At 43.3% G+C, this 24,710-nt stretch overlaps 1 protein-coding gene across 2 annotated transcripts; it reads right to left on the bottom strand.

The window, feature by feature from the left end:
• Positions 1 to 7,063: 7,063 nt before the first annotated feature.
• On the bottom strand, positions 7,064 to 24,604 carry lrfn5b (leucine rich repeat and fibronectin type III domain containing 5b). Of its 2 annotated transcripts, XM_044329938.1 has the most exons (8): positions 24,260 to 24,604; positions 24,047 to 24,145; positions 22,794 to 23,071; positions 14,979 to 15,895; positions 14,009 to 14,183; positions 12,726 to 13,059; positions 8,912 to 9,212; positions 7,064 to 8,771 (listed from the first exon to the last, which is right to left on the bottom strand). In XM_044329938.1, exons 4-8 carry the CDS (start codon positions 15,867 to 15,869, stop codon positions 8,076 to 8,078), a joined length of 2,397 nt encoding a protein of 798 aa, XP_044185873.1. In that variant the 5' UTR covers positions 15,870 to 15,895; positions 22,794 to 23,071; positions 24,047 to 24,145; positions 24,260 to 24,604; the 3' UTR covers positions 7,064 to 8,075. The 2 variants fall into 2 exon arrangements, with proteins under 2 accessions (XP_044185873.1, XP_044185874.1); XM_044329939.1 differs by lacking the exons at positions 22,794 to 23,071; positions 24,047 to 24,145; positions 24,260 to 24,604 and adding an exon at positions 21,158 to 21,578.
• Positions 24,605 to 24,710: the final 106 nt, after the last annotated feature.

Below are 24,710 nucleotides of genomic sequence, written 5' to 3'. Positions count from 1 at the left end.
GAGAGAAAGAGAAAGATCTGTGTTTGTGTAAATGTGTGTGTGTGTGTGTGTGTGTGTAAGAGAGAGTCGGAGTATGTAAAGGCTGATTCAAGCATGATCCCACTTGGGGTCTTTTTTTTTTTTTTCTAAGGGAGCATTTATTCACAGGATTGGTTGTTTTGATTGACAAAGGCAGGGGAGAGTAAATGCGCTACTTGTTATGCAGCTGAAGTCTGTCAAGCCTCCAACACCTGCTCTCTTTCAGATGCTTATTTCATTATGGCTTCTCTCTCCCAGGAGTCAAGGCACTTGTAGTTTTTTTTTTTTTCTTCCTTTCTTCTTTTTAAAATCCTGTGCTGCATGTTTACCTGGATGTTGTTCCCTCTCTCGTTCTCACTCTCTCTGCTCTGGCCGAGTTATTTGCAGCCAGCTGTGATCACACCTACGGTCTCAACGCCTGGATTTTCTTTCATTAGCCTGTCGCTCTCTTGCAAGCAAACAAAGGTTTATCACACTGAAACCATACCAGGCACCCTCCGCAGTAAGATACCCCCAGTTGCTGCACTACACTCCCGTCCCCCCCGCCAATCATCTGTGAGTGTAGACTAAATCAGGAAATCTGCACAGATCAACACCCAGCTCTCTGTGGTTTATTATTTATTTCGCATTTCTTAATAACACTCCTGCAAAGATCTTCCTCTGTGCCTGTGCTCTGCTTGTCAAGAGCTGAATTTCATAGTCACAAAGAGATAGATGTAAATAAATCAAAAATGTGTAAACCACAAAACTGTATAAGCTACGTCTTACATTAATTTGTGTAAATCTTCAATATTTCAGTTTATTAAAGGTGAGTAAGCTTTTGTCTGCTAATACAGAACTGCACAAATTGACTTTTATGTGCACCCTCCTCTACATCCTTGGTCACATATAGTCAGAGCCTGTCAATGACTGTTATGCTTAATCCCTTCATTGCTCCGTCTCACAGCCAATTTGATGGTAAGGCATGCAGAACAGTATACTCAATTCAGTCTGTGGGTCAAATCTCTGAACTTAAATCTGTTTCTAGACACGTTTAAATCTCTTGAAGTGCCTTTTTTTTTGCGGTGGGCACAGTAAGAGATGCTATTTCCATGCAGAAAATATGTTGCCAAGGTAACAGAGGAGAGAGTGTGTGAGAGAGAGGGAGGCTGAGATACCCTCTGAATACCAGGACTGCCGCTGCAGACGTAGAGCACAACGCTCCACCCTGTCAGCGTCGGTACAGCAGATTTTCAACCCGTGTACGACACTCTTTACACATCTGAAGGCTGTCTTGGACTGGTTTAAATGTCAAGGCTGTGGGTTTTTTTTCATTTCCTGCTTTATTTGCAGAAGTGTCAAACCACAGAACAATACAGGTTGTAATTCATCTTTCAGTATCTGCTCTTTCTGCATCTCACCCTCTTTCTCAACTCTGGTCCTCTTGTCTCCTCTCTCTCACTCTTTCTTTGAATCTGTCTCTACCTATATACAATATATAGACTACATTTCTCTCCTTCTTCTGCCTCAGGTTCAGTCTGTCTCTGTGTACACTCATCTCCTCTGGCATCCTCTCTGTGTCAATCAAATTCAAATTTACTTTATTGGCATGGCTGTGATTAAGTCCAGCATCACTAAATCAGGTTATACAATGCAAGTTTAATAATTCATAATTCAGAGAGAGAAAAAAGACAAATAGTTTGCATATTACTGCAAAATATATGCTTCACTAATCACCATCTATTTTGGTAATAAACTCAGTAATTTATTATGCAAAAAGGCCAGAAGTTTTGCTAGTGCCGGGTTTTCATATGTGCTTTTTTGCTGCTTTTCTCTCTTTTATTTAATTTTAAAGGATATATATTTGTGTTTTGGACTGTTGGTTGAACAAAACAAGCAATTGTAAGGTATGACGTTGGACCAAGAAATTTGAAATGGGCATTTTTCACTATTTTCTGAAACTTAATAGACTAAATAATTACCCTGGTTTCAGTGGTGGAAAGTAACTAATTATATTTAAGTACATTTACTCAAGTTCCATACTTTTTTAATTTTCCCATTTTATACTAAATACTGTACTTTTTACTCCACTATATTTACTTCTCAGCTACAATGAGTAGTCACTTTTCAGATTAAGATTTTACATTAAGAATGAGCTTAAAATACGATGTTTTAAAGACTAAACCAGTGGTTCTCATTTGTTTTGGCGTGGGACCCTTTACAAAGAGAACTGTCTAGTTGGGAGCCCTTGTCACATGTTTCAGATGTATATAACTTGTATGTTCTACCAAAGAGTGATTGTCCCTCTTAAGTTGTAAGATGGTTTGATTTGAATAACTGTTTGAGGCCAAAAGAAGTAAAATTATCCAGTATTTCACAAAAAAGCAAAGATTAGAGGAAAGTCTGAAAAATAAAAAATAAATGTATGTAGTAGAATTTTCTTTGTTTTTGCTTCTTTTCAACCAAGTTATTAATCACTTTGCGACACACTGGAGGAGCCCAAACCCCTAGGTTGGGAACCACTGGATTAAACTGCCTATAACTATAGACTATGTTTAAAGTAGTTAAAATTAGCTGCACCAGCCAACTATAACAGAGAAAGTTTACTCATGCATCAGTATTAACGATCAATTTATCAGTCACAGGAGCCATTTTTCTACCTCTGATACTTTCAGTACATTTTGCTTCTAATACTTTTACATAAATGTCATTTTGAAAGCAGGACTTTTTTAAGTTGTTGTATTGCAACTTTTAGTTAATAGTATATTATATATTATATATTAGATATTAGATATATTGGTCTAAGAGTGTTGAGTTTTACTTCGCTCATGATCACCCAGATAATCTGCCACTTGGTTGTGTCTGCACAGTGTCAAAAAGAATTAAAGTTAACATCAGTTTTGTGGCAGATTTTTCTTTTTCTTTTTGCTGTAATTTGGACGGTCCAAATTGTGTGAAGGGGGTGCTGAGGCCAGTACAGTTGCTCTCATTACACCAGTCTCCCCATCCCTTCATCTTTCTCTCTCCCATCAGCCACCAGACGTCAATCATAAATCGACCTTTATTTGATTAATGCTTCATCTCAGGATCCTCATCACGTCCCCGCTCCACTCCACCCGGTCACTAAAGGTGAACGCTCTTCAAAAGAGCATAGCCACTGCATCTACATTTCAAATCACTGATTGTACGGCTGCGCAGAGATGTGATGGGCCTGCAGGTTCTACATTGCACACGTGGTCACAGTTAGATCAAAAGACCTTTAAAGCCTTGTTTATGAAGAGCTACCTGACATTTTCAATTTTACCAGCAGTAGCTCTGTCCCATCAGCTGCAGCGGATGACAATCGATCAAACAATAGCTGTGGGGCCACTGCAGTCTTATTTTGACTGCCTATATCCCCATGTGTTTTTGCGTGTACGCTTTATACACCCAATTAGTGTAAAATTCATGTTAAATTTGACACCATGGTTTGATATCTCAACTTAACAAGCACACTAAGATGAGATCACTCTGAGCAATAAATAAGATTAGTACACAGAAACACAGTCAATTCATAATCCTAGTGTAAACTGGTTGTGGAAGCCCTACAGCCATGCAGATTTCTGTGTGTGGATGTAAAAAAAAAAGTTATTCAACAGTGGCCAGTGCAGGCATGCATGCAGTAACATGTTATAGTTTGGGACCACTTGGTGTCTCTGTGATGGGTGAGCAAAATAATGTGGCCCACGACCTCCGAACAGCTTCCTATCCTCCATTACCAGAAGCCTGAAGCGATAACAAGATTAGCATAAGCACTTTTAGAAAGTCACTGTGAATGGGATCCTTAAAGAGGCTTAAACTGTCCCCCCTTCACCATCAGCTGATAGATAGTTGGAGCTGACTGGCACATCACACGCTGTTGCTGCATTCTTGTCTTAGTGATCTCCAAGACTGGCAAATCAATGAGAGATCCATCATTGGGGACGCTTGGCGGAGAGACAGAGAGCAAATCACTTCTATAAGCGATAGCAGCTATCAGGCAAATGGGCAGAAAATGGTTCCTAATGGTGCCTGGTATGTCTGGTGTAAACTGCAGCCAGCCTCTTTGTCGTCCATCACCCTGGAGCATATGTAACCGAAAGAGAGGAGGCAGCGGGAGAGGAGAGGAAGAGGAGGAAGCATCTGTTCGTTCAGCGTGGGAACCCCTCAGGGGGGCAAGACAATAATCTGGGTTCACGTCAAACCAAATCTGGAGTCTGTGCTGTGGGATGATGCTGTGTCACTTAGTAAGTCTGTGTGTCAAACAGTGGAAGTCATCCAGTCAGCACCCCCGGTGTGTGACCTTCACTCAGCAGACTCCTCCACTCTCTAATGGGATTATAAAAATGCTCACTCATTTTCTCCCTCGGCTTTGTCAAAAATCCTGTTGGTAATTGAAGCAAAGTTGACTCAAATGCTGAGATCATAAAATATGGATGATGCCGTTTTCCAAACTCCTTGAACCGGCAAAGTCGAACACTGGTCAAGAGGGGGGGGGAAAGTAGTTTTTCAGTATGAGCCATTAACACCCTAACAGGACACTTGGCAGACTAAGTTATCAGCTTTCATAAGCTTATCGTGACTTTGACTAGACAGTAACAGTTGGTGCTGAGTAAACAAGGAAGTCTTTAGTTTAGATTTGACCATTTCAATTATTTCCCCCAAGCCAAGACTGCTGTTTTCCCAGAAACAGTAATCACATTCACTATTAATGAGCCATGATGTTCATCCCGCACCCATTTACTCCTCTCAATAATGCATACTCTTTGGAATTGCCTGTGCATATTTTACACTGCAACACCTCCCCCTCTGTGTGCTCCCCCCCTGAGAGGGATAACACCGGTGTTTTGGTCGCACTCGCTATTTGGCCCCAGGCTTTCTCTACATGTACTCTCATGGATAATACTTGCCGGGGAAACAACAGTCTCACGTGTGAGTCAGACTAAGGCTGCCTGCTGTGTGAAGATAATGAAACACCGAGTTGCAGCATGGAGAGCGAAAGGTGCTAACACACTTGTTGAAGGACCTCAGTCGTCTTCAACTAAACGTTCCTATTACTCCTCTCTAACTGTGATTCTAATAGGCTGAATTAGGCCCAATGATCTCTTTAAATAAGACAATTGACCACAAATTGGACACATCAATGCCCCGATGTGATTTTCCCCACATCATGATTGTCATTAAAAGCAGGCAATTGTGGCATCACAGACGATGTTGTTTAAAGTGCTCCATAAAGAGACTCATCCTGTCAGAACCAACTGAAACTCACACGAAGGAATGAAAAGCCCATTAGCAGTGACAGCAGAAAATGAATTTAATTGACAGAACATTGAAGCTACTATTGAGAAGGTGGGGGGTGAGGGGGGGGGGGGGGGGTTGTTTCTGACTTGATGGCATTTGAACAGCATATCAAATCAGCCCAGATGGAGGAGGGATTGGCCAGTCTGTTTGTAGAAGGCAGGTCAGACTCAGAATCACAGAGATTGGCATGTTCACTTCTCAAGCAGGCCAGTGGGTGGGTGGTTGTGGGGTGTTGGAGGTTCGGAGGGTTGTTTAGGAGCACGGCGAGTCACTTGCAGTTGAGAGGAGTGAGTCAGCATGATGCAAGGCAGTACACAAGAGAGGAGGGGTGGTGCTGGAGGGGGGTGGGGGGGGTGGGGGATGGGGGGGTGTAAGAGGAAGACTAGACAAGGACCAGGAAACACATTATAAGGGTTTCGAAAGCGGGTCAGGCTCATGTGGTGTTGTGAAGGGGAGCGTGTGGTTCTGATCTGGCCGCAGGGCTCACTCCACTCTGCTTGTTGCCAGACCTCCAGCCGAGGTCTATCACCCACTCACCCCACCACTGCCCCCCCTCCCCCTTCTCCCCTCGCCCCCTTTGTGAAGGTGCACTGAATACTGAAGAGCCAGAGGCTGCATGGCTGGCTTACAAAGGGTGCTCTTTTCTCTGTCTCCTGCATTCCCCGTTCTGTTCCACTCTACATTCCTTCTTACTCTCCGCTCCCTGCACCCTCTTTCTCACTTCTCTCTTCCCCCTCTTCTCTTCTCTCTCTCTGAGCTGTCCCGCTTTCTTCCCTGCCCCTCTCGCTCCCTCTCTATTTCTTCGTCCTCACCCCTGCCTCTCTGCCTCCCACCCTCCTCTCTGTATTTGTTTCACAAAACCTTCCATCTACCCCTCTCTGCTTCGCCTCCTCTCCTCCTCTCTTTCTCTGTCTCTCTCCCCAGAAATGCATCTATTATTAACATACACTTGCCAAAGACTGAACCAAGGTTCAGGCCAAGCTCCTCAGCATTTTAATCACCCATAATGAGAGCTAGAAATAATGAATAAAAGCGCTTGAATTGGGTGACAGCAATTAATTTATGTCTTGCATACTGTATGTGCAGCTAATCTTAACAGATTAACTCTGTGTTCCCCTCCTTAACTCTGTATTCCTAATAAGCCGTATCCCTTGAGGTTTAATGCTGAGAGAGGCATGTATATAAAAATCAATCAGGCAGCACCTGACCACCAAAATATGCAGTGAATAAGAGGTTGTATTCCAGCGGATAATGCATATTATGTCAGTCCTGCAATAGGAGACATGACTGTAATTGTAGAATTAGGTGCGCCCAGGTTCCTATTGCAAAGGTTGTGTTTAACCTCTCCTGTGGCAGGTTTCTGCTGTAGCTCCCATCTGAGGGCGCGGGCACAGTGCTGTCATGCGAGCGCGTAGATGTGCAGGCGAGAGGCATCCCCGGTGACTAGCATGGCCTCTTTTCATCATCTGCTTCCCTCCCCTCTTTGTACAAACACAAGGGCTCAGGGCAGGGATCTGTCAGAGGTCCACTACTCACACAGAGAAAGGGGAATTATGTTGCTGCAAGACTACTGAAACCCCAAATTCATTACCGCTTTGGCTGGTGGAGTTTGCTGAACCATGGGATGCATCTATTGTTTTGTTCTTTACAGCACAGAAAGAGAAAGCTGCTCTATCTTGCTGATGTTTTGGATAAGTTGGTAATTCACAAGTCAAGCTGAAAATGAGATAAAAATGTCCCTTTTGTCACTGGTTTATTTATACTGGTAAACATCAAACAGAAACAACAGCAAAATCAAGAGCTGACGTCCTTCCATACTTGTGATTATCATTTCTCTTACATCGACAAGTTCATTTACAATGGTTGTCATTGGCGTGTCATGAAAACGTCAGTAAGTAAAAAATATGGAAATTAACCATGTCTCATTCCTTTGGATCCTCATCCACATGTAATATCACATTACTTCCTGCACCTGTCATGCTGTTGGTGTTGGTTCAATCGCCGTCGAAATCAGTCATGACAGGAATCCTATCAGAGTTGAGTCTTTATGTAATTATGTGTTAAAAATGTATCGATTCAAACCGGAGGGCAGTATTAGGCTGAGTCGACTTGTGCCACAAAATGCTGCATTGTGCTGTGTCTGGGAGTGACGGGATGAAAAGATGGAGCGCTGTCTACTACATTCTGTTCCAGCACCTCTGGGATGTAAAGCACATTCGTAATCTCCCCAAACCACCACCAAGGTAATTAAGACATGTCACCATCTGTCTGTAGAGCTGGAGACAAGAATCATGTTCAAAGTCTACAGAGATTGTATCACTTTAAGTAACAGGCAATGAGACTGCGAGTATAATAAACCCACCTCCTGTGCGTTTCGTTCTTTGTTATAATACAGTATGTCCAGGTTACTGCATTCAATACCACATGAACACTTATTTTTGTCTTGAGATATACAGCATCTCACACAACTAAACATTTTTGTACATGAAGTTGTTTTATACATCGTTGTGCCTTTCATCAAACTTTGATCAAACGTCGTTATAAAGAAGACTTTGATAGGTTATAAGGTAGAAAACAAATGTGAAACATTTCCCATAACCCTGTATGTCCGCCTTACCCCCACATATATGAGGGAAGCTTACAGGTCTCTCAATGGAGAGCACAAAAGCTCAAAACAAGGCATAAAATCCCTGTCTGTTCCACAACGGGCCACAAATCCAATTCAAGAAAACAAGAGAACGCAGGTCATAAACTCCAAATCATAAAGTGCTCTCCAGAAGCCACTCAGACCTGGAGAGCTTGTCCCTGGCCCGGTGAATGTTTGTTGTGCTCTTGAGCTGCGGCAGCTCTCCGCTCATCGAGAGGCTCCGCTTGGAGCGCAGACTGGCCCCAGTTTTGGGGTAGGCCACATAGCAGCGCTCACTATATGAGTCTGGGTTAAGGGAGTGCCTGCGGTTAACCCTTACACCCCCTGCAGGCACAGTCATGTATTGTCGAGGGGCCTGGTGGGGCCGTGGACCCCTGGGAACCGCAGTCCATTTGGTGGGCTGCCCGGGTACAGCCAGAGCGACTGCGGAGGCTATTTTAACCTCCGAGGAGTTATTCCGATTCATGTTATCGAGCTCAACATCTGCCTGAGCTTCAGCTCGACGGGCCTCTGAGGGTTTTGGGGGAGCACTGGAACGTTTGGGCCTCGGAGCACCTGGGGAAGCTGGGTGCCAGCTGTGGCTGGCAGCAGAGGTAGACACAGTGCAGTCAGGGACAGAGGGTTTGGTGGTGGCTACCACAACTGGCGGTCGCTGCTTGGCTGGCTCTGGGGGTGGCAGGGACACTCTGAGGCAGTCCTTGTCATTCTTCTCTGGACGCAGGACCTGCTTGGAGAGAGACTTAGGAATCCCACAGCCCTGCAGCTGTCCATCACTGCTCAGTGACCGAATATCCCCCATCTCCAGAGCCTGACAGCAGAGGAGACAGGAGACATGTATGTGAAGAGAGAGAGAGGAATGAAAGCAGTTTTATTAGACACCCCTGTTTCAATATTAACAAAAATAATGAACAGAAAAAGAGCAAACAGAAGGAATCATGCCAAACTGACCTTATCTACATCTCCTTGGTTACACACCCGGTAGCGCACAATAAGGAAGATGATAAAAGCAAGCACTGAGGCCACAATAATGCCTCCAATGATAACCACAATGGTGCCGCCAAGAAACTGGGACTGCATGAAATGGCACCTCAGGTACTGTGGCTCGGTGGTGAAGTGGATACAACCGATCACCCTGGTGGCCGTCAGTGATGTCACCTGGTCATCGTAGATGGCCAGAACACACAGATCATATTGTGTACCAGCCGCCAGATTGTTTACCAGGATGTTCTTACTGGTCGGGGGTATCATTCTGTAAAAAGAAAAGCTTTGTTGTGAGTTCTGACATAGATTAGGGAGGGTTAAATTGAAAGGAGACAGAAGCAAATCAGATTATCCGTCTTATTGTTTTGTAGGGATAAAATGAAATGACAATCATTTATCTCTCAGGGGGCTATTTAAGATCTGTCTAGGCATAATCTTTTGTGGCATTTGATTTGTTCTCTCCAGCATCATTACTGATAAAAGGTTGCTTTAAGTAGCTGGGGATGCCTCAGTTTGTTCATAACATCAGGATTACAGGCACGACTCTCTAATGTGCCCCCTGCTTTCCGTAGCTGCTGCTGAACACCATATGTGTTGGTGACTTCGAAGTTCATTCGGAAAAAAGGAGCCTGTGCGAGATGCTATCACATCACAGTGATTAGCACAAAACATGGAGTGTAAGAGGGTAGAGATGAAAGAATTCTGTGTATGCCAGTTTCTCAGATGGGCATGCCTCTGATGCTTTTTGTAAAATACTGGCTGACTACTCTTTCATCTTGCTATCTGTCCACAGCTTAGTGCTGACATTCTGTTTTGATTTTGTTGATTAAGCATTATCAGGATTTTGCACGTAGTAAGTGATACACTGAGACGAGGGGGGATTATGAATCGAAGAATAAGAAGTCAGATACAGTGCATTAGTCTGCACACCGCAAATAATCATGTTGACAATCAGGTCCAGTTCTTAATAACTAAATATCCAAGGGGATTTAAAAATTCAAATTAGACTATAAAGGTAAAACAAGGGTCATGGGATTTTTAATATCGTTCCAATTAGCTTTGGTTTATTTGCATACATATTCAGATTTAAAGGGGCCATATTATGCACATTTTCAGGTCTATATTTTTAATCTGGGGCTTCACTCGAATATCTTTGCATGATTATTAGTTCGAAAAACTCCTTATTTATCTTATACTGATCCTTTACACAGCCCCTCAGTTCAGCCTCTGTCTGAAACAGGTTGTTTTAGTTCCTGTCTCTTTAAAGGGAAATTCCGGTATTTTTCAACCTGGACCTTATTTTCCCATCATTTTTGGTCTGAATGACTAATGTGGACAAATATTTTTGGAATTGTCCAGTGTTGAGCAAGATCACTTCAGCCAGCAGCCACAAAATGGGCTGCATTGTAATCCTTGGGTGCAACAGTGCCCGGTCAAAGTACCTATGCTAAAAATTTTTGCCACTGACAGGCTCAGATTGTTATTAGTCAGTGTCTGACAATGAAAGTAAACACAGGAACTAGCCGTCTGTAGCAGCATTATTGCTAACTGCATAGGGAACTACATCCAGAGCAGTTCACATGTCAGTTTGTTTACGTCTGAGGCTGTGGATAGCTCAGCATTTGTTCTTGCTAGAGAAGTAGTAACTTAGGAAATGAAGTAAAATGGTTCATGTCTGCAAGTTTCCAAATTGCAAAGATAAAGTGACAAGATCCACACTGTGCAGTTTTCATGGATTACTGCTGGACGATAGAGATTTACATATTGTAATTCCTGACACAGTTAGTTAGTAATCGTATTTTCTTCTAAGCTGAGCATTTGGTCTAACTGGCCTTGCTCTTTTCATCCAGTTGATTCTGTGGAGGTGAAACAGTGTCCAGGATGACATTGCTGATAAACGCTGTAAATCCATGTGTAGTAGTTACACAGTTGTGATTACACTCATCAATGGACACTTCTAGATTTTCCAAGTCTGGCAGCAACAGGTCCCATTCTGCAGAAAAGGTTTTCCTCTTCACTCATTAGGAGAGCAGTGACCACAGGAACACCAGCAGTTTCTCTGAGGTAACTGTTACTGTATGTTGACTTTCCTGACAGTCCTGTTGCCTTTCTGTCTCCATTATTCATTTTTCATTTGTTTTATCTCCTCTCTGTGTACTCAACTACTGATCAAAGAAATACAGTTGGCCAGTCAAACTGAAGTGACTCACAGTCATCCTCATTATAGTCCATGGGATAATCTGTCATTGCGCTTAGTTTTTTTAGTTTCCTTACAGTCTAACCACGATGACAGTCAGCCTTATACATGTAAACAAACTGGTGTACGCGGATGAATATGTGAGTGGTTCAGTTGGCCGGCAAACTTCCCCAGATGCAGTTTCCTATGCAGTTAGCCATGATGCTGCTACAGGCAGCTAGTTCCTGTGTTTACTTTAGGGGTGTAACAGTACACAAAATTCAAGGTTTGATATGTACCTCGGTTTTGGGGTCATGGTTTGTACGATTTCAGTACAGCAGGATGGAATGGCTCATTGGCCAAAACTATTACTGAAACAGTTTAGTTGCCGCAGTGGAAAAAGAAAACAAACTTTCTGTTTCTTGCAAGGAGTCAAGACACCTGCTGACAGCTGTTTAATGCTGATTTATGGTCTAATTTTCAGTCAGTCAGAGGGGCCAAACCACTACTTTTACTGCAATACTTTTTAAACTACATTTTGCTCTCTCAGAACTGGTTGTTACAGCGGGGGAGACATATTATCGTTTCACTGCTGAGATAACAGAGCATATTTTAATAATAGTGTTGCACTTGGTCAGTGTCAGGGTAACCAGGCTAACTTGGCTAAGCCGGCTAGCATACATCCATGCTACAGCTAAGTAGTGCACTGCCAAAACATTCCAGGAAGAACTCATGCTCTACAATTATTGTTCCACATGTCAGACTAAGTGGATTATTTAACTATTTTGACAGACAGTAACAGAGCGTATTCTTTGTATGACTGCATGCACCGAACCGTAACGTCCATACCGTGACCATTCGGGACAAATCCATGTACCATAACACCCCTAGTTTACTTTCGTTGTCAAACACTTATAATAACAATCTGAGCTCGTCAGTGGCAAGAACAAGCACTTTCAGTGGACGTACTTTGATGGGCTCGATTGCCCCCAAGGATTACATTGCAGCTCGTTTCTCAGTTGCTGGCTGAAGCGATCTCACTCAATACTGGACCAATTCCAAAAATTGTTGTCCACATTAGTCACCCATAATGATGGGAAAATAAGGTTCAGATTGAAAAATGCTGGAATTTCCCTTAAAGGCCCTCCACCCGAGGAGTCTACTCTGTTCTGATTTGTTAGCTTCCAGAGGCTGCATCACACGACTTCCAGCCGCTCGGGAGGCTACGTCAAATAACCATGAAACAAACTATAGTAGTAGGACTTCACTACTTTTTTAATATGAACTTTTCAAATACATCCATACACGTTGGAGCTGAAATCTGATTTGAAGTGGACAACGCAAACAACATATGGAATAAACTCAGTAACCAAGGCTACAGCACAGATGGACGTTTATTTGCATGCACCACAAGCTGATGTCAGAAGCCACTTGTAGGTGGCATTTCTACATATGTTAACCCCACGTTTTGGGTCTTTGACCATGTTTAACATCTGATATCATAGCAGTATATAAATAACAGAAAACCAGAAAAAGCATATCATGTCCTCTCTAAGGTTTGTTAACTAGATCAAATTATGTATTTTGGCAAGTACTTCTCCTCACCTGTATACCAGTGAATCATCATAGCTCCCATTGTATTGGATCTGGAACATGCGGATTCCTGGAATACTCCTCTGAAAGTTAAACTTGACTAGGGCAGAGGTGGACGTGGCCTCGGCAATTACTACTTTCTTCTCCTGGCTCGTCTTCGCGTTCCCCAGAGGCACCCCTACTGCCTCCGCCCCCGTCTTGGTCACTGTGGCGATATCTGATGATCCAGGGTCAGGCTCCTGCTCTGCGATTGTGTTGTTGGTGATATGAGGGAGTTTAGCAATGACCAGATCTACGGTCTGCTGAGCTTCGCCGGCCGGGTTGGAGGCCACACAGGTGAAGGAACCTGGAACATAAACTGATTGGATTATCGCTCTCACTGATATCTATTATTACAGATAAGTACTGCAGGCCACACATACATTGTACAATGTTTCATTTGGCAGATGCTTTTATCCGAGGCGACATACACATGAGAGTTAATACAACACAAACAAGGATCTAGTCAGGAAAGAATAACACAAGTAAAGTTGCAATAAAAACATAACATATATATTCATTTAAAAGAATAGTTCGACATCTTTGGAAATGTTTATCTTCTTTTTTTGCCAAGAGTTAGGAGAGATGATATTTGTCTGTTCAGCCAGAAGTCGGTTAGCTTAGCTTAGCACAAAGACTAGAAACAGGGGGAAACAGCTAGCATGGCTCCAAAGGTAACAATATCCACCAGAACTACTAAAGCTCACTAATTAACATGTTATATACATCCCAAGTGTAAAAGCACAATGAAGTTGCAGAGTTTGTGTGGTGGACCTACCATTATGATTTGTGACATCACAACTAGTTTGGAAGCTAATCATGGTCCAGTATGCAACTTACACCAGTGTGATGTGGAAACTTAAAGCCTCCAGTGCACATACACTGAGAATGGACTTTTCAATGAGGTTGAAAGAGGAGATGTAATTTTAAGGTTTACAAAGAGGTAATTGGAGTTTTTTGTGGAAAAAGCATATCAGTCACATATTATTATTCCAAACAGAATCCTAAAATGTGTCTGGAGAGGGTCTTTAAAGGTCTGAGAATGTTCATGTAATGAACTTAGCCATCAAGGTGAAAAAGTTATTTTTCACTCCATTGTGACTTTAATTGGTGTGCGAACCAACACTCTTCCACGCTCTCAACTTTATCAGCCGCTGTAGACAAATACTTCAGTCCTATAGGCCTCTGCGCACACAAGCAAACAACTAATTTTGTTCAGTCAACAACACAAGCACAGCCACTGAGTGTAAACAGACCTGAGTCCTTGACAGTGCTGATGAGGATGTCCAATGTGCCGTCAGTGTGGACCGCAGCCCTGGAGGAGTTGGACATAAGGCGTCCGTCAGGGGCGATCCAGTGGATGATGGGGTCAGGGTCACCCCTCGCCTTGCAGCGCAGAGTCACACTCTGACCCTCCAAAGCTCGCAGCTCCTGAGGCAGAGAGAGGCGAGGGCAGTTAATGGGAGGACCTCAGCATATGTTAAATACACAGGCACACTAATTACATGAAGCACTGAATCCAAAAACACTTTGGGCAGACAGTCATCTCTTTAGTCTGAATAACTGATATATTAATGCCATTACTGATGATGTTGTGTTTTATTGCTTTATTCCCTGTAAATATAATCAGCAATTGATGATTGTCATGATATTGAATTAGCACGATTATGAAGGCAAGATAATCAAAATGACAGCACATTGCAGCGTATATGCTGTACCCCAAGTAAAAGATAATTTTCTCAGCAATTATGTAAAAGAGGTCTGCTGAATGTAAATGAGATGCTATAGCTGTAGTTATTTGGCAAGGATTTGATCAGATAATTTTGTTTGGATGCATGAATCAAGGGCTAAATCACTGTAAGCATTCGCTGTGTAATAAGAGCTTCGCCACAGATCCATCATAAACCTGCAAACAGCTTTATTAAAATGATAACTGAAAATCCTGCTAGAGAACTTCTCGAAAAACTCTCCACAGGCCACAGTTTGATTACATTTTAAGTAAATCCTATATATTTTACAACACTCAGTTAGCTGAGTGGGCCAGATGAGTCCCACAAGTCTTGTAAGACTCCTCTCGCTCACAAAGCTAATATTTGGTGTGACAGTCAAAGAAAGCAAAAAGTGCCACCTTGGATTTACTGAGGCAGAATCCGATGTCTGGCTCAGAGACTGTAACTGTAGCAAGTGTTATATCTTACAGTACACAGCTCAATTCTGAGGTTATACCTGAGAGTGCCTGGTGATGAGAGGAGGCTCACACAGGAACTCTTCTTCTGAAACAGTCCAGAAATAGCGTCCAGCTAGGTGTTGCGGTGAAGCACAGGTCTCCAGATCATCCTCCCTGCGCAACCTCCGCAGCCAGAGCAGCTCACAGTTACACCTCAGAGGGTTCCCTCCGAAGCTCAGCGCGAACGACAAAGGCCCCATTATCCCAGAGGTGGCCAAGACCCCGGCTCTTTGGAAAATAGGGTCTGGGGGAAGCTTCTGGAGCTTGTTGGAGGTCACATCCAGCCTCTTGAGCTTCTGCAGGCCAGAGAAGGTGCCCTCTGGGATATAGCTGAGCATGTTGTGGTCCAAATTGAGGGTGTGGAGATTTGACATCCTCTGAATGGCCACCCACGGGGCACTTTCCAAGTTGTTGTAGGATAAGTCCAGCTCTTCCAGGGCTGTCAGGTCATTGAAGGCCCCAATGTGGATATGGGTGAGCTGATTGTTGTTGAGGATGAGGTGGTGCAACTTGGACATGCCGCTGAAGGTGTCATTGGTGATGCGGGTTAGCCGGTTGCTGTCGAGGTGAAGGGCTCGTAGGTTCTCCAGGTCTTTGAAGGCATGTGGCGCGATGGAGCCGATGGTGTTCCGAGAGAGGGTCAGGTCAACCAGCTTGGTCATGTTAGCAAAGTCTTTGCGTTTTATGCTGGTTACAAAATTATCCCCCAGACGCATCTCCACCGTGTGCCTGTCGATGTTAGGGGGCACAAACAGAAGCCCCTTTTTGTCACACAGAGTTGCCAGGTTAGGGTTAAGCACCTGGCAGACGCAGCGTTTGGGACAAATTTGAACTTTGTGGGCCTTCACAGCCATGCCGAGGACCATCAGATACACCAGGAGAGACTCCATTTGGCTTTTCAGTCAGGTTAATACACCTAAAAGAGATCAGGGCAAAAAGAGAAAGAGAAAAATAATCATCAAACAGTTAAAGAACGAAAAGCACTGCAATTTGTTTAATCTTTATCAAACTGTCATTTTTGTAGCAGGGTAATCAAACATGCACTGAGAAACCCCCTTTAAAAAGTGGAACTGGGGATTCTGCTCCTTGAAGTTGAAGCTTTTCCACTAGATTTGAAAGACTATCTTTGCCAGCTCACAGCCAAGATTCACAGCAAGTCCAAATTCTGCACAGGAAGCTAAGCAAGTCAATGCCTGAACAAACAATAAATGCTGTGCAATTAGACATGAAAGTAAATAGTCACCTGCAGACTTGAGAGTGAAACATCCTCTGTAATCTGTGATTTTTGTGACAGTTCTCCTTTTTACTGCCTGCTCCCCTGATCATACTTTTTTGATATGATAATGCCAGTCCTTTTATGTTTGTGTACAGAGGGATGAAAGTCTAGACTGACAGTCCAGGGCCTCATCAGAATTAGACTGATATCTCACAGGATCATATCGCCAATAGGAAGGGATGATTGGGCCCAGTGCCTCTGTGAGGATGTGCTATGCCTTGCTATTGATTTTCTCTCTGTTCTCTCTGCTGCTACTCTTACTTATGACACAGCTGAGATGGGGGATAAAGAGGGATCCATTTGATGAATCCTGAGACCTTGTCAGGGATATAGCATGTCATAAAACTAAGAAAGTGGAGATCAGATCACAGCTCTGCAAGTGCACCACACAATGTATCAGAATGAAAGCGACATTCATGTGATTATATTTAGAACTGAAACTTAGTGTCATTTTTGGTTTAACATGTAATATTTACCTCTGCCGGTGTCCCATTACAGCACACAGAAAGGAACACCAATCTAATCAAACATAGTGAACAAGAGATCCAATCCCACAACTGTAGTAAAAATCCAAAGGCTAACCTTTAAACACTGAAGAGAATGGCTGATTTATGATTATAGCTTTCTGGTTTGCTGGTAATACCTCCATTGTCGACAATGAGTCTTGGAAAGCGTGCATAAAAATCTTGCCTCAGCAAAGAGCCTGCCAACTGAGTACCTTCATGCTTCAAAAGCCTCTGTTGCACGGGAGCCGTGACACAGAACTCACGGTGTAATAACCTTGACAGTCGGAGTATGAAGAAAATATCATAGAGCAAAGAAAACATCAGACAGGATGGGAGTGACATGCTGCCGTGTGGGGGCATGTTTTTAACTTGAGCAGGGAGTGAAGGGAGCCCGGTGGCAATTTGACAGCTGGGTAAAACGTATCACAGCCTGACAAGGAGGCAGGAAAGAGGTCGCCTTCAAATGGCTATAATAGCAAAGGAAGGGATGATATCATTGGAGGGAGCACGCTGGGTATGACATTTTCATGAATACTGCTGATCAGGCAGCAATGAATCAATGTCTTTCCCGCCCTGTTTTTACAAGGGATAATTTGCCCAGTTCAGGGATCTGAACTGGTGAGAAACTCAGTATTAAATCATGACTCTCCTTAAAGGTGGCAGATGACTTCAGTGTCAAGCAGTGCTGCAAAGCTATGTGTGGTGATTCCCAAGTATGCACTGCATGTGGAAAGTGTGATATCTACGTCTATGCGTATGAGTGTACAAAAACTAAGGTGTACGCAAGTGTGTGTGTGTTCATGTTGGTGTTCCAACCACCTTCTGCTCTGACTGTGAGTGGCATGGCCTCTGGATGTGCAATGAGGCGGAGAGGACCTGCTACTTCCAGACTCGAATAGCGCTGAAGACGTGATATTGATTCACTCTGTGGAGATGGGGCTTTTTTTTGCTGCTGAAAACTCAGCCAAACGTGAAGAGAATGGTTGCAACGGTAATCCCTACAAAATTCGTTCTGCGAGGACAAAAGGACAACCCCTCGCTGCCAAGACAGGGCAGGAAATATCTGTTGCTGTCGCCCTAATTTGCATTTAATTATGGGTGTTCCACCAAGATTTGCATAACATGCTGCTCTCATCAGGTACATGAACAAATAAGTAGATAATCAATTTATCCATTCATCAATCACACACTTCATCTTTAAATGTCACCCCCCTCCCCCCCCAGAAAATCATTATCCTACAAGTTGGGCTGTTCATTATAGTGAGGTGACTTGGGAGGGACACAAATAAACAACAAAACAGATAATCTACTGGTGCATTAACCATAATCTCATTCTTAGTCAATCAAATGTTCGTTTACTACCTCTGAGCAGGTCTTTTTGCCCTCAGAGAGCAGAACAGACTGACAGCACACACCCACACACGCACACCAGTGGGTGGATTTGTGCCTAATAGAGGTAGCTCACTACACAACAACCCCCAGCTATGGAGACAGACATTCATGTGCAGCAGCAGTATACTGTAGGAGAGGATATCTATGGTCTCCCTGGGGCAGCATTCGCCAAGAAAAGCCTTATGCAGCACACTGCATGCCAATCGGCTGGTGAGGTCATGGGGGATATGTTTTCAGATGGTCTAACTTATGCTGGAGCTCATGTGAGAAAGCCTCTGCAATCCACGTCTGGGCAGAGAATCAGGGAAAGCAGCCCTGCGAGAGAAAAGGTAATGAGATGAAGTCTGCTTGGTATGCCTCCACGCAGGTCGGAACGATGGCACATGGCAGCGTCTCGGCGGTGTCTCACCTGGGTTACTCAGGGAACAGCGGCCGGACGACTGCTGCTGCTGCCAAAAATAAGCTCTGTTGTGTCAAGGAGGTAAACTGATGCTGCAACATGATGGTAAAATGGTATCGACAAAGCAGTGAAACAGGTCCTCAGCCTGCTTGCTTTATGAGACCAAATGGAGCTGCTGCCTCTGCTGAAGTGGATCATATTTTGACTAAGCTCGTAGAAAATTTTATTTTGTCGGATAAATGCTCGTTGTAGCCCGAGTCCAAACATCCTGATCAAACACTGATGCCGTTATGGCCGTCTAACTAACACATCTGTGTTTGTGGATGTGGGTATGTGCTGTGACACCCTTTTCCTACAGAGTCTGCCAATGTTAGAATGCAATAGCTCTTGGGTGACAGCCTTGATGCCATGGCAACATAGAAAACGTCAGTTTTGGGTGAGATGTAATCAGTTCCTCGTTTTCAGATCACCTAATAATATTTAGAACAAAGAGTCCTCTCTGGAGAAAAGGGGCCTGACAATTTAGTTTCAGATAACAATTGAGGTTCTGATAAAAGGCAAGAGCAACCTCATTGTACCATTTATGGCATGAAAAGAAAGGAGATTTTACACTCAGCTGATTTTGCATCAGATTCAGTATCTGGAGTGACTGAATCATTGCCACTTTTTCTAGTCTTGCACATAATAAAAACCTAAATGACTTGATGGAGAACTCTGATGTAGTTTGAATTATTTTTCAGTCAGACAAGCTTGTATGAGAAAGTGTGTGTGTGTGTGCGTGTATGTGTGTGTGTGTGTGTGTTTGAATCTGCGTGTGTGCCAGGGGGATAGCATACTAAGCAGACCCCACTGCATCAATAGAAGTGCTGTTCATCAGCATTTACAACTCCCCTTTGTAACTCCAAGTGTTTTCTTTCACACATTATCAGAAGAAATACAGAGCTGATATGCTGGATATGTCATGAGTGGAACATCAGTCCAACAACAAACAAACACTCCTCGTAGTTCAGGCACCGCTGTCTTGTACTGAAGCGGGAGACGATTTAAATGCTGATCACTGACTTTGGATCTTAATTCTTGCACCGCTGTGACGAGCCCCTGATGTGAGGGCCTTCTGACCTGGGATTTTCTTCCGGAAAGAGGAATGCAGAATCCTTGAACACCAACTCTGAATATCAATATGGCTTCCTCAAGTGAATATTCTCCACAGTGTAGGCTTGCACGTCTGCAGATTTTCAATTCTGCCTATTCTGAGATAAAATTTCAGGTACAGGAAGTGCAGGAAAAAGTTAAATCCCTTCCTATCTTTGTGAAACACAATACTCTATCGCAAGAGCTTTTTTCATGTTAGAGTCTAAATGTGGGGAAATAAGGGCAGCCGAAATGAAACCCATGATCACTATATCAATCGACTTATTTTCCCTCTCTCAAAGACCCTCAGGATCCTGTGCTTTCTACCTCACACAGCAACAAAATGGCTAAATAATGTATAATCTTCTCTCTTCTTATTGTGCTGTGTTATCAAAAAGCTGCTCTCACAGTAGTCTGCATGCACACACACATACATACATACACATCATGTGGACCAGGTGTGTGCATGCATGCAAGTTTGTGAATGTGACTGTCAAATAATCTCAATTTTTCAAATCTTGATGAAAGCATTTCAGCAAAAACAAATGCTCATTTTGTGTTGAGCAAAAAAATTTGGGTCAGTGATCGTGAAGCTGGTCTGCAGAACAGCCGTGGTGCTCATGAACCACATATCACTTCTCTGCTATCAGTGAAAGGTAGCAGCATAGAGGCTACATCATTGAGTGCATTAACATAGCAGTAAGAGCAAATAGAAGCAGCAAAATGAGGCGTGGGCCTGGTTTCAGCGGTGTAGCAGTTACAATGGTGCCTCAGGCACACATGAATAATAAGATATGTGACAATTAACACTCGACATAAGACAAGACCATTGTACCTCATCCTTTGAAAAAAACAAAAAAAACAAAAACACTTGTCACCTGCTTTCATCCATCACTTGGCAACATGTTCCCTCTGCCCACACACTTATCCAATTATCAGTTTTGTTACAAAGGCTAATTTAGACTTTATCACACCTTAATGACTGATGTGTAATTTGCATATCAGCCAGGGTTTAACCACAGCACAGAGACATTACACCAGCAGATAGCCTATCACTGGATCCTCTGGGCTGATAAAATACACAATGAAGCATCTTATCCTGCACGTATCTGAGAGCGGGCTGAATAATCTGCACATCAGGCATGATTCTCGTTTTCACCTGTAGGGACAAAAACAGCACACAATGCATCCAAGTGGATACTGAAATAAAATTGCTATCTGATTGAATATTTAGAGATTTAGAGATAGAGATTTTTTTTTGACCTTGCGGTACAGGTCCTGGGCTGGTGGGTTACAGCCACAACCCCCCTGTCACAGGGGAAAATCTGAACCCATTCAGATGGGTCCTGAGAGAACTAGCCTACTTCAAGTCAATATTGCGCCTCTTGAAAGACAGCCCCCCCCCCCCCCCCCCCCCCCCAAAAAAAAAGAAGAGTTCAGAGGCAATTGCAGCTTGTAAAATATTGAATTTACCTTGCAGATGAAACATCAACCCAAGTCAAGGGAGGATGGATGTGAGCTGATTCCCTCCCAAGAGAGCTGAGAGCATACTGAGTGTCTTGCCTAAAATGAGACCGACGCTGCCTCTTGGAGATAATTCAGGTGTCCCGAAACACGCGTCTTGGCTCCTACAACATGTGACGGCCTGCGAAACCACCGATGCCCTTCAAGAAATCCATGACCATAAAGGACGATTCCTCTCCGATCTTCTCACATCGGAGAAATGTAAATCAGCTTTCCCTTTCGTAAAAAAAACATACTGGGAAAACGCAAACCTGAAGGGGTCCCGGTGTGGCTTTGAGGCTGCAGCTGTGCGGGATCGCCTCTACTGCGCATCTGCCTGTATGCACCTCCAGAAGAGAAAACGCCTTTGTAGCGACAGGCTGCTTTAATATCTACAGCGCTGTGAGTGACTGGTGCTGTGCTGAATCCAGCCAGATGTGCGTATCGCTTTCACGGGCTTTTTTTTTCTCCCCCTGCCGATGCAGAGCTCAGAGCGAGTTAATCCAGATTGACTGAAAGGTTGCTGCCATAATATATCCCCCCCTTCTGCCCCCGGACTACTGTCACCCACCGACCCGGCTCCATTTCTGACCAGAGGTGCTGTGCTCGGAATGGTAATCGGTGCGCTCCGAGCTGCACAGAGACCATTTGTGTGCATAGACAGATGCAGTGCCTCCCAGCCTATCTCAAAGGCAGGCATCATAATTTATTCATGTAGATTCAACTCTGCTGCACGAAAATGCAGCAGGCCTATAATATTCTCTAAAAAATTAAATGAAATTTTAAAGGCACAGATATATTTATCAGATTTAGACATAAGGGAGATGCAGGTATAAACAAGTCTGTCATTGAAAATCCACCCATTCCTTTAGATAAAAACCTTTTGGTGTGCAGCATCTAGTCTGTAAAGCCAAATATAGCAGCCTATAGCTGAATATTCCTGCATGTATTACATAGATTATTGGCAAGAAAGTGTTGAGTTGGCTGAAAGTGAAAGCCCTGGCTCCCCGTGGGTCTGCTTGGCACTCGACCCATCACTATCTGATGCAATGATACTATGGCCTTTTGTGCAAGTTGGCAAAGTAGTGTGTATGTGCATGAGTCTATTACAGCAGTGCAGGAGTCTTCTTGGAGGGCAATACTCGCAGACTCAGTGTTTTTCCTCTGTTCCCAAGAACAATGACGCACACTGCTCGTTATCGTCCAGAGAATTACCCTTAGGATTTCTATTCCGGATCAATAGTTTCATCCAGTTACAACACATCCATTTGAGATCAATAGGAATAGCCAGAGTGGTTTAAGCATTTGTAGTGCCATCCTGAACTGGAATGGCAGATGCTCTTTAAACAGTTAATCAAATTGTGTGTGTGTGTGTACTGTGTATGTGCTAGAACAAGGTCAGAATATGTGCTGTTATCACTTAAAGTGCTGCAGTTTGTTTTTGTTGTTTGAGTTTTTCAGACGTAATTCTCATACTAAGTGAGCATTTGTTGGCAATCTGCACAAAATCCTATAGCAGAATAACTGATTTCTACCATCCACAACAACAACAACAACAGTGTAGGAGCATTTTGCTGGTGGGAAGTGAGAGAGGCCTGTGACCTACTGTGAGTGTCTAATCTTTATGAGCTGACAGCTGGCGATATGAAATGACACCGACACGTCTTGGTTTCCACTGTGCTCCTTTACTGATGTGACTCATTATAGCTCTCACTGACATGTGTCATCCAGGAACTGCTGGTAGGTGAGACTGTCCGCCCGTTCACCTGTCCGGCTCTTCTGCTCCAAGAACAGGCCCACAATGTCCCTCGGAGGGTCAGCGACGCTGCGGCTCCACATGGTCTCTGTGATCCCCAGCAGCTCACGCACACGAGCAGATATAGCCTGCAGAGCGCACAGCAGGGGTTGAGTCCTTTGATAAAGTACACATTTACAGTATCTAACATTAATTTAATAAGCTAGTCCTTCTGAGAGAGAGTGAGAGTGGCTTTCAAGGAGATCTCATCGAGATTGCGGCATCATGATAAGAAAGGGTTACAGGGTTGTGCTCCTAAAAAACAAATCAAGGACTTAGGGGCTACAAGTCTTGACTAAATGGAGCAAAATCAATTCTTTACTGTATCTGTCTCAGGATCCTTCATTATCAGTTTATACTCACAAAAGAGACCTTTTTTTAGTTTGATGTTTCTGCAGTAAAGCAGAGCTGAATACATAAAGACACTTCTAGCCAATTTAGTTCTGACTTTTAGGGAGAGATAAGAAAAACTGTCTTTTTTAAAAACTGTAAACAGCATATATGTGATACTGCTGATGTGAGGTGTTTGCTGGCAACGATTCTCGGGTACGATACACAACTTTAATTGGATGTCACACTGTTCAAAGGGGGGAGTGCACAAGATCCAGATGAGATGTGCAACTGAGTTGGCACCAACTAGTCTTCTGGTGCTTACAGTCCCCTCAGAGATTGCCGTAGAGACATTTGGAATACAATTATTGATGCAAGTAACAATTATTTATATTGCTTGTTTGTCAACTTAGTGTTTTTTTTTTCACAAATTACCAGAGCCCAAATGAGTGATGTCCAGCAATGCTTGTTAATTTTATTTGGTGAACTGGGATGCCTAAATGATTAATTACTTATCAAATTCTAAATAAATTAGGACGCTCTCATAAAGAAAATTAGCTTCAGAACCAGATGTTAGCACTGTGTTATTTAGTAGTGTTACGTAGTTAGAGCAGTGCCATCATTAGGATATCTTGTTGCTACTGAGCCTGTTGAATCTCCCTTGAATATTGTTTGAGCTTTCATCTTTCATATGCAAACAAGTCTCTGTAATAACATCAATCTCTTCTTAATACCTGCATGTCTTTAAAATCTGTGATTCCCAGTCTTGGCATGTAGACACAATTTACATAAATGAGCTTTCTTCCAGTGATGATGTTCTCCATGAAACATGCCTGCGACAGATATGAATAATAAGGTCAGAATTTTGTGAAGTGAAATATCATCATAGCGGCTGACAGACACTCAGTCAGTGTTATCTCTGTTTAGTCAGGTAAATGTTAACCTACTGTGTATTGTGGAAATCCTATAGACTCAATCCATCTTGCAACATCATGACAACTCCACTGTAGGAACTCCATGTTGCCTGTACGCATGTTGCCATGGAAACTGTTACCTGGCACTAGGTGTTAATAAGTGTTTCCTTCACTCACAGAAACGCATTTTGGTCCAGTTATTAAAGTTGTTATGAAAAGAAAAAAAAGAAAAGTCTGTTAGCAGGAACTGTCGGGCATTGTTAACTCAACTTCTCAACATTTTTTCCACACAAAACTTCCCGAAGAAGGCAAATGTCAAAATCGATTCCAGTGTGTGTTTATGGAATAAGCCAATCAGCTTCTCATATTCTAGGGCGGTTGGTGAATTGGGCGCAGCGATTGGCTTTTGAATCGGGTATGCCCCGCCCACAGTAACCGGAAATGCCGCTAAGCTTCCGTCGATCAACAAATCATGAGGACCGGT

The sequence above is a fragment of the Thunnus albacares genome, chromosome 16 (genome assembly GCF_914725855.1).
Source record: "Thunnus albacares chromosome 16, fThuAlb1.1, whole genome shotgun sequence".
NCBI classification, from domain to species: domain Eukaryota; kingdom Metazoa; phylum Chordata; class Actinopteri; order Scombriformes; family Scombridae; genus Thunnus; species Thunnus albacares.
The sequence above is the reverse complement of the archived record's forward strand: the minus strand, read 5'-3'. Positions and strand labels throughout refer to the sequence as shown.

What these genes read in the sequence shown, in the direction of transcription:
- lrfn5b (XM_044329938.1), bottom strand. Translation starts at nt 15,869, where the DNA reads ATGGAGTCTCTCCTGGTGTATCTGATGGTCCTCGGCATGGCTGTGAAG. An exon ending in TCATCACCAGGCACTCTCAG is followed by an intron (nt 14,184 to 14,978) that starts GTATAACCTCAG and finishes TCTCTGCCTCAG; the next exon opens with GAGCTGCGAGCTTTGGAGGG. An exon ending in CAGCACTGTCAAGGACTCAG is followed by an intron (nt 13,060 to 14,008) that starts GTCTGTTTACAC and finishes TTTATGTTCCAG; the next exon opens with GTTCCTTCACCTGTGTGGCC.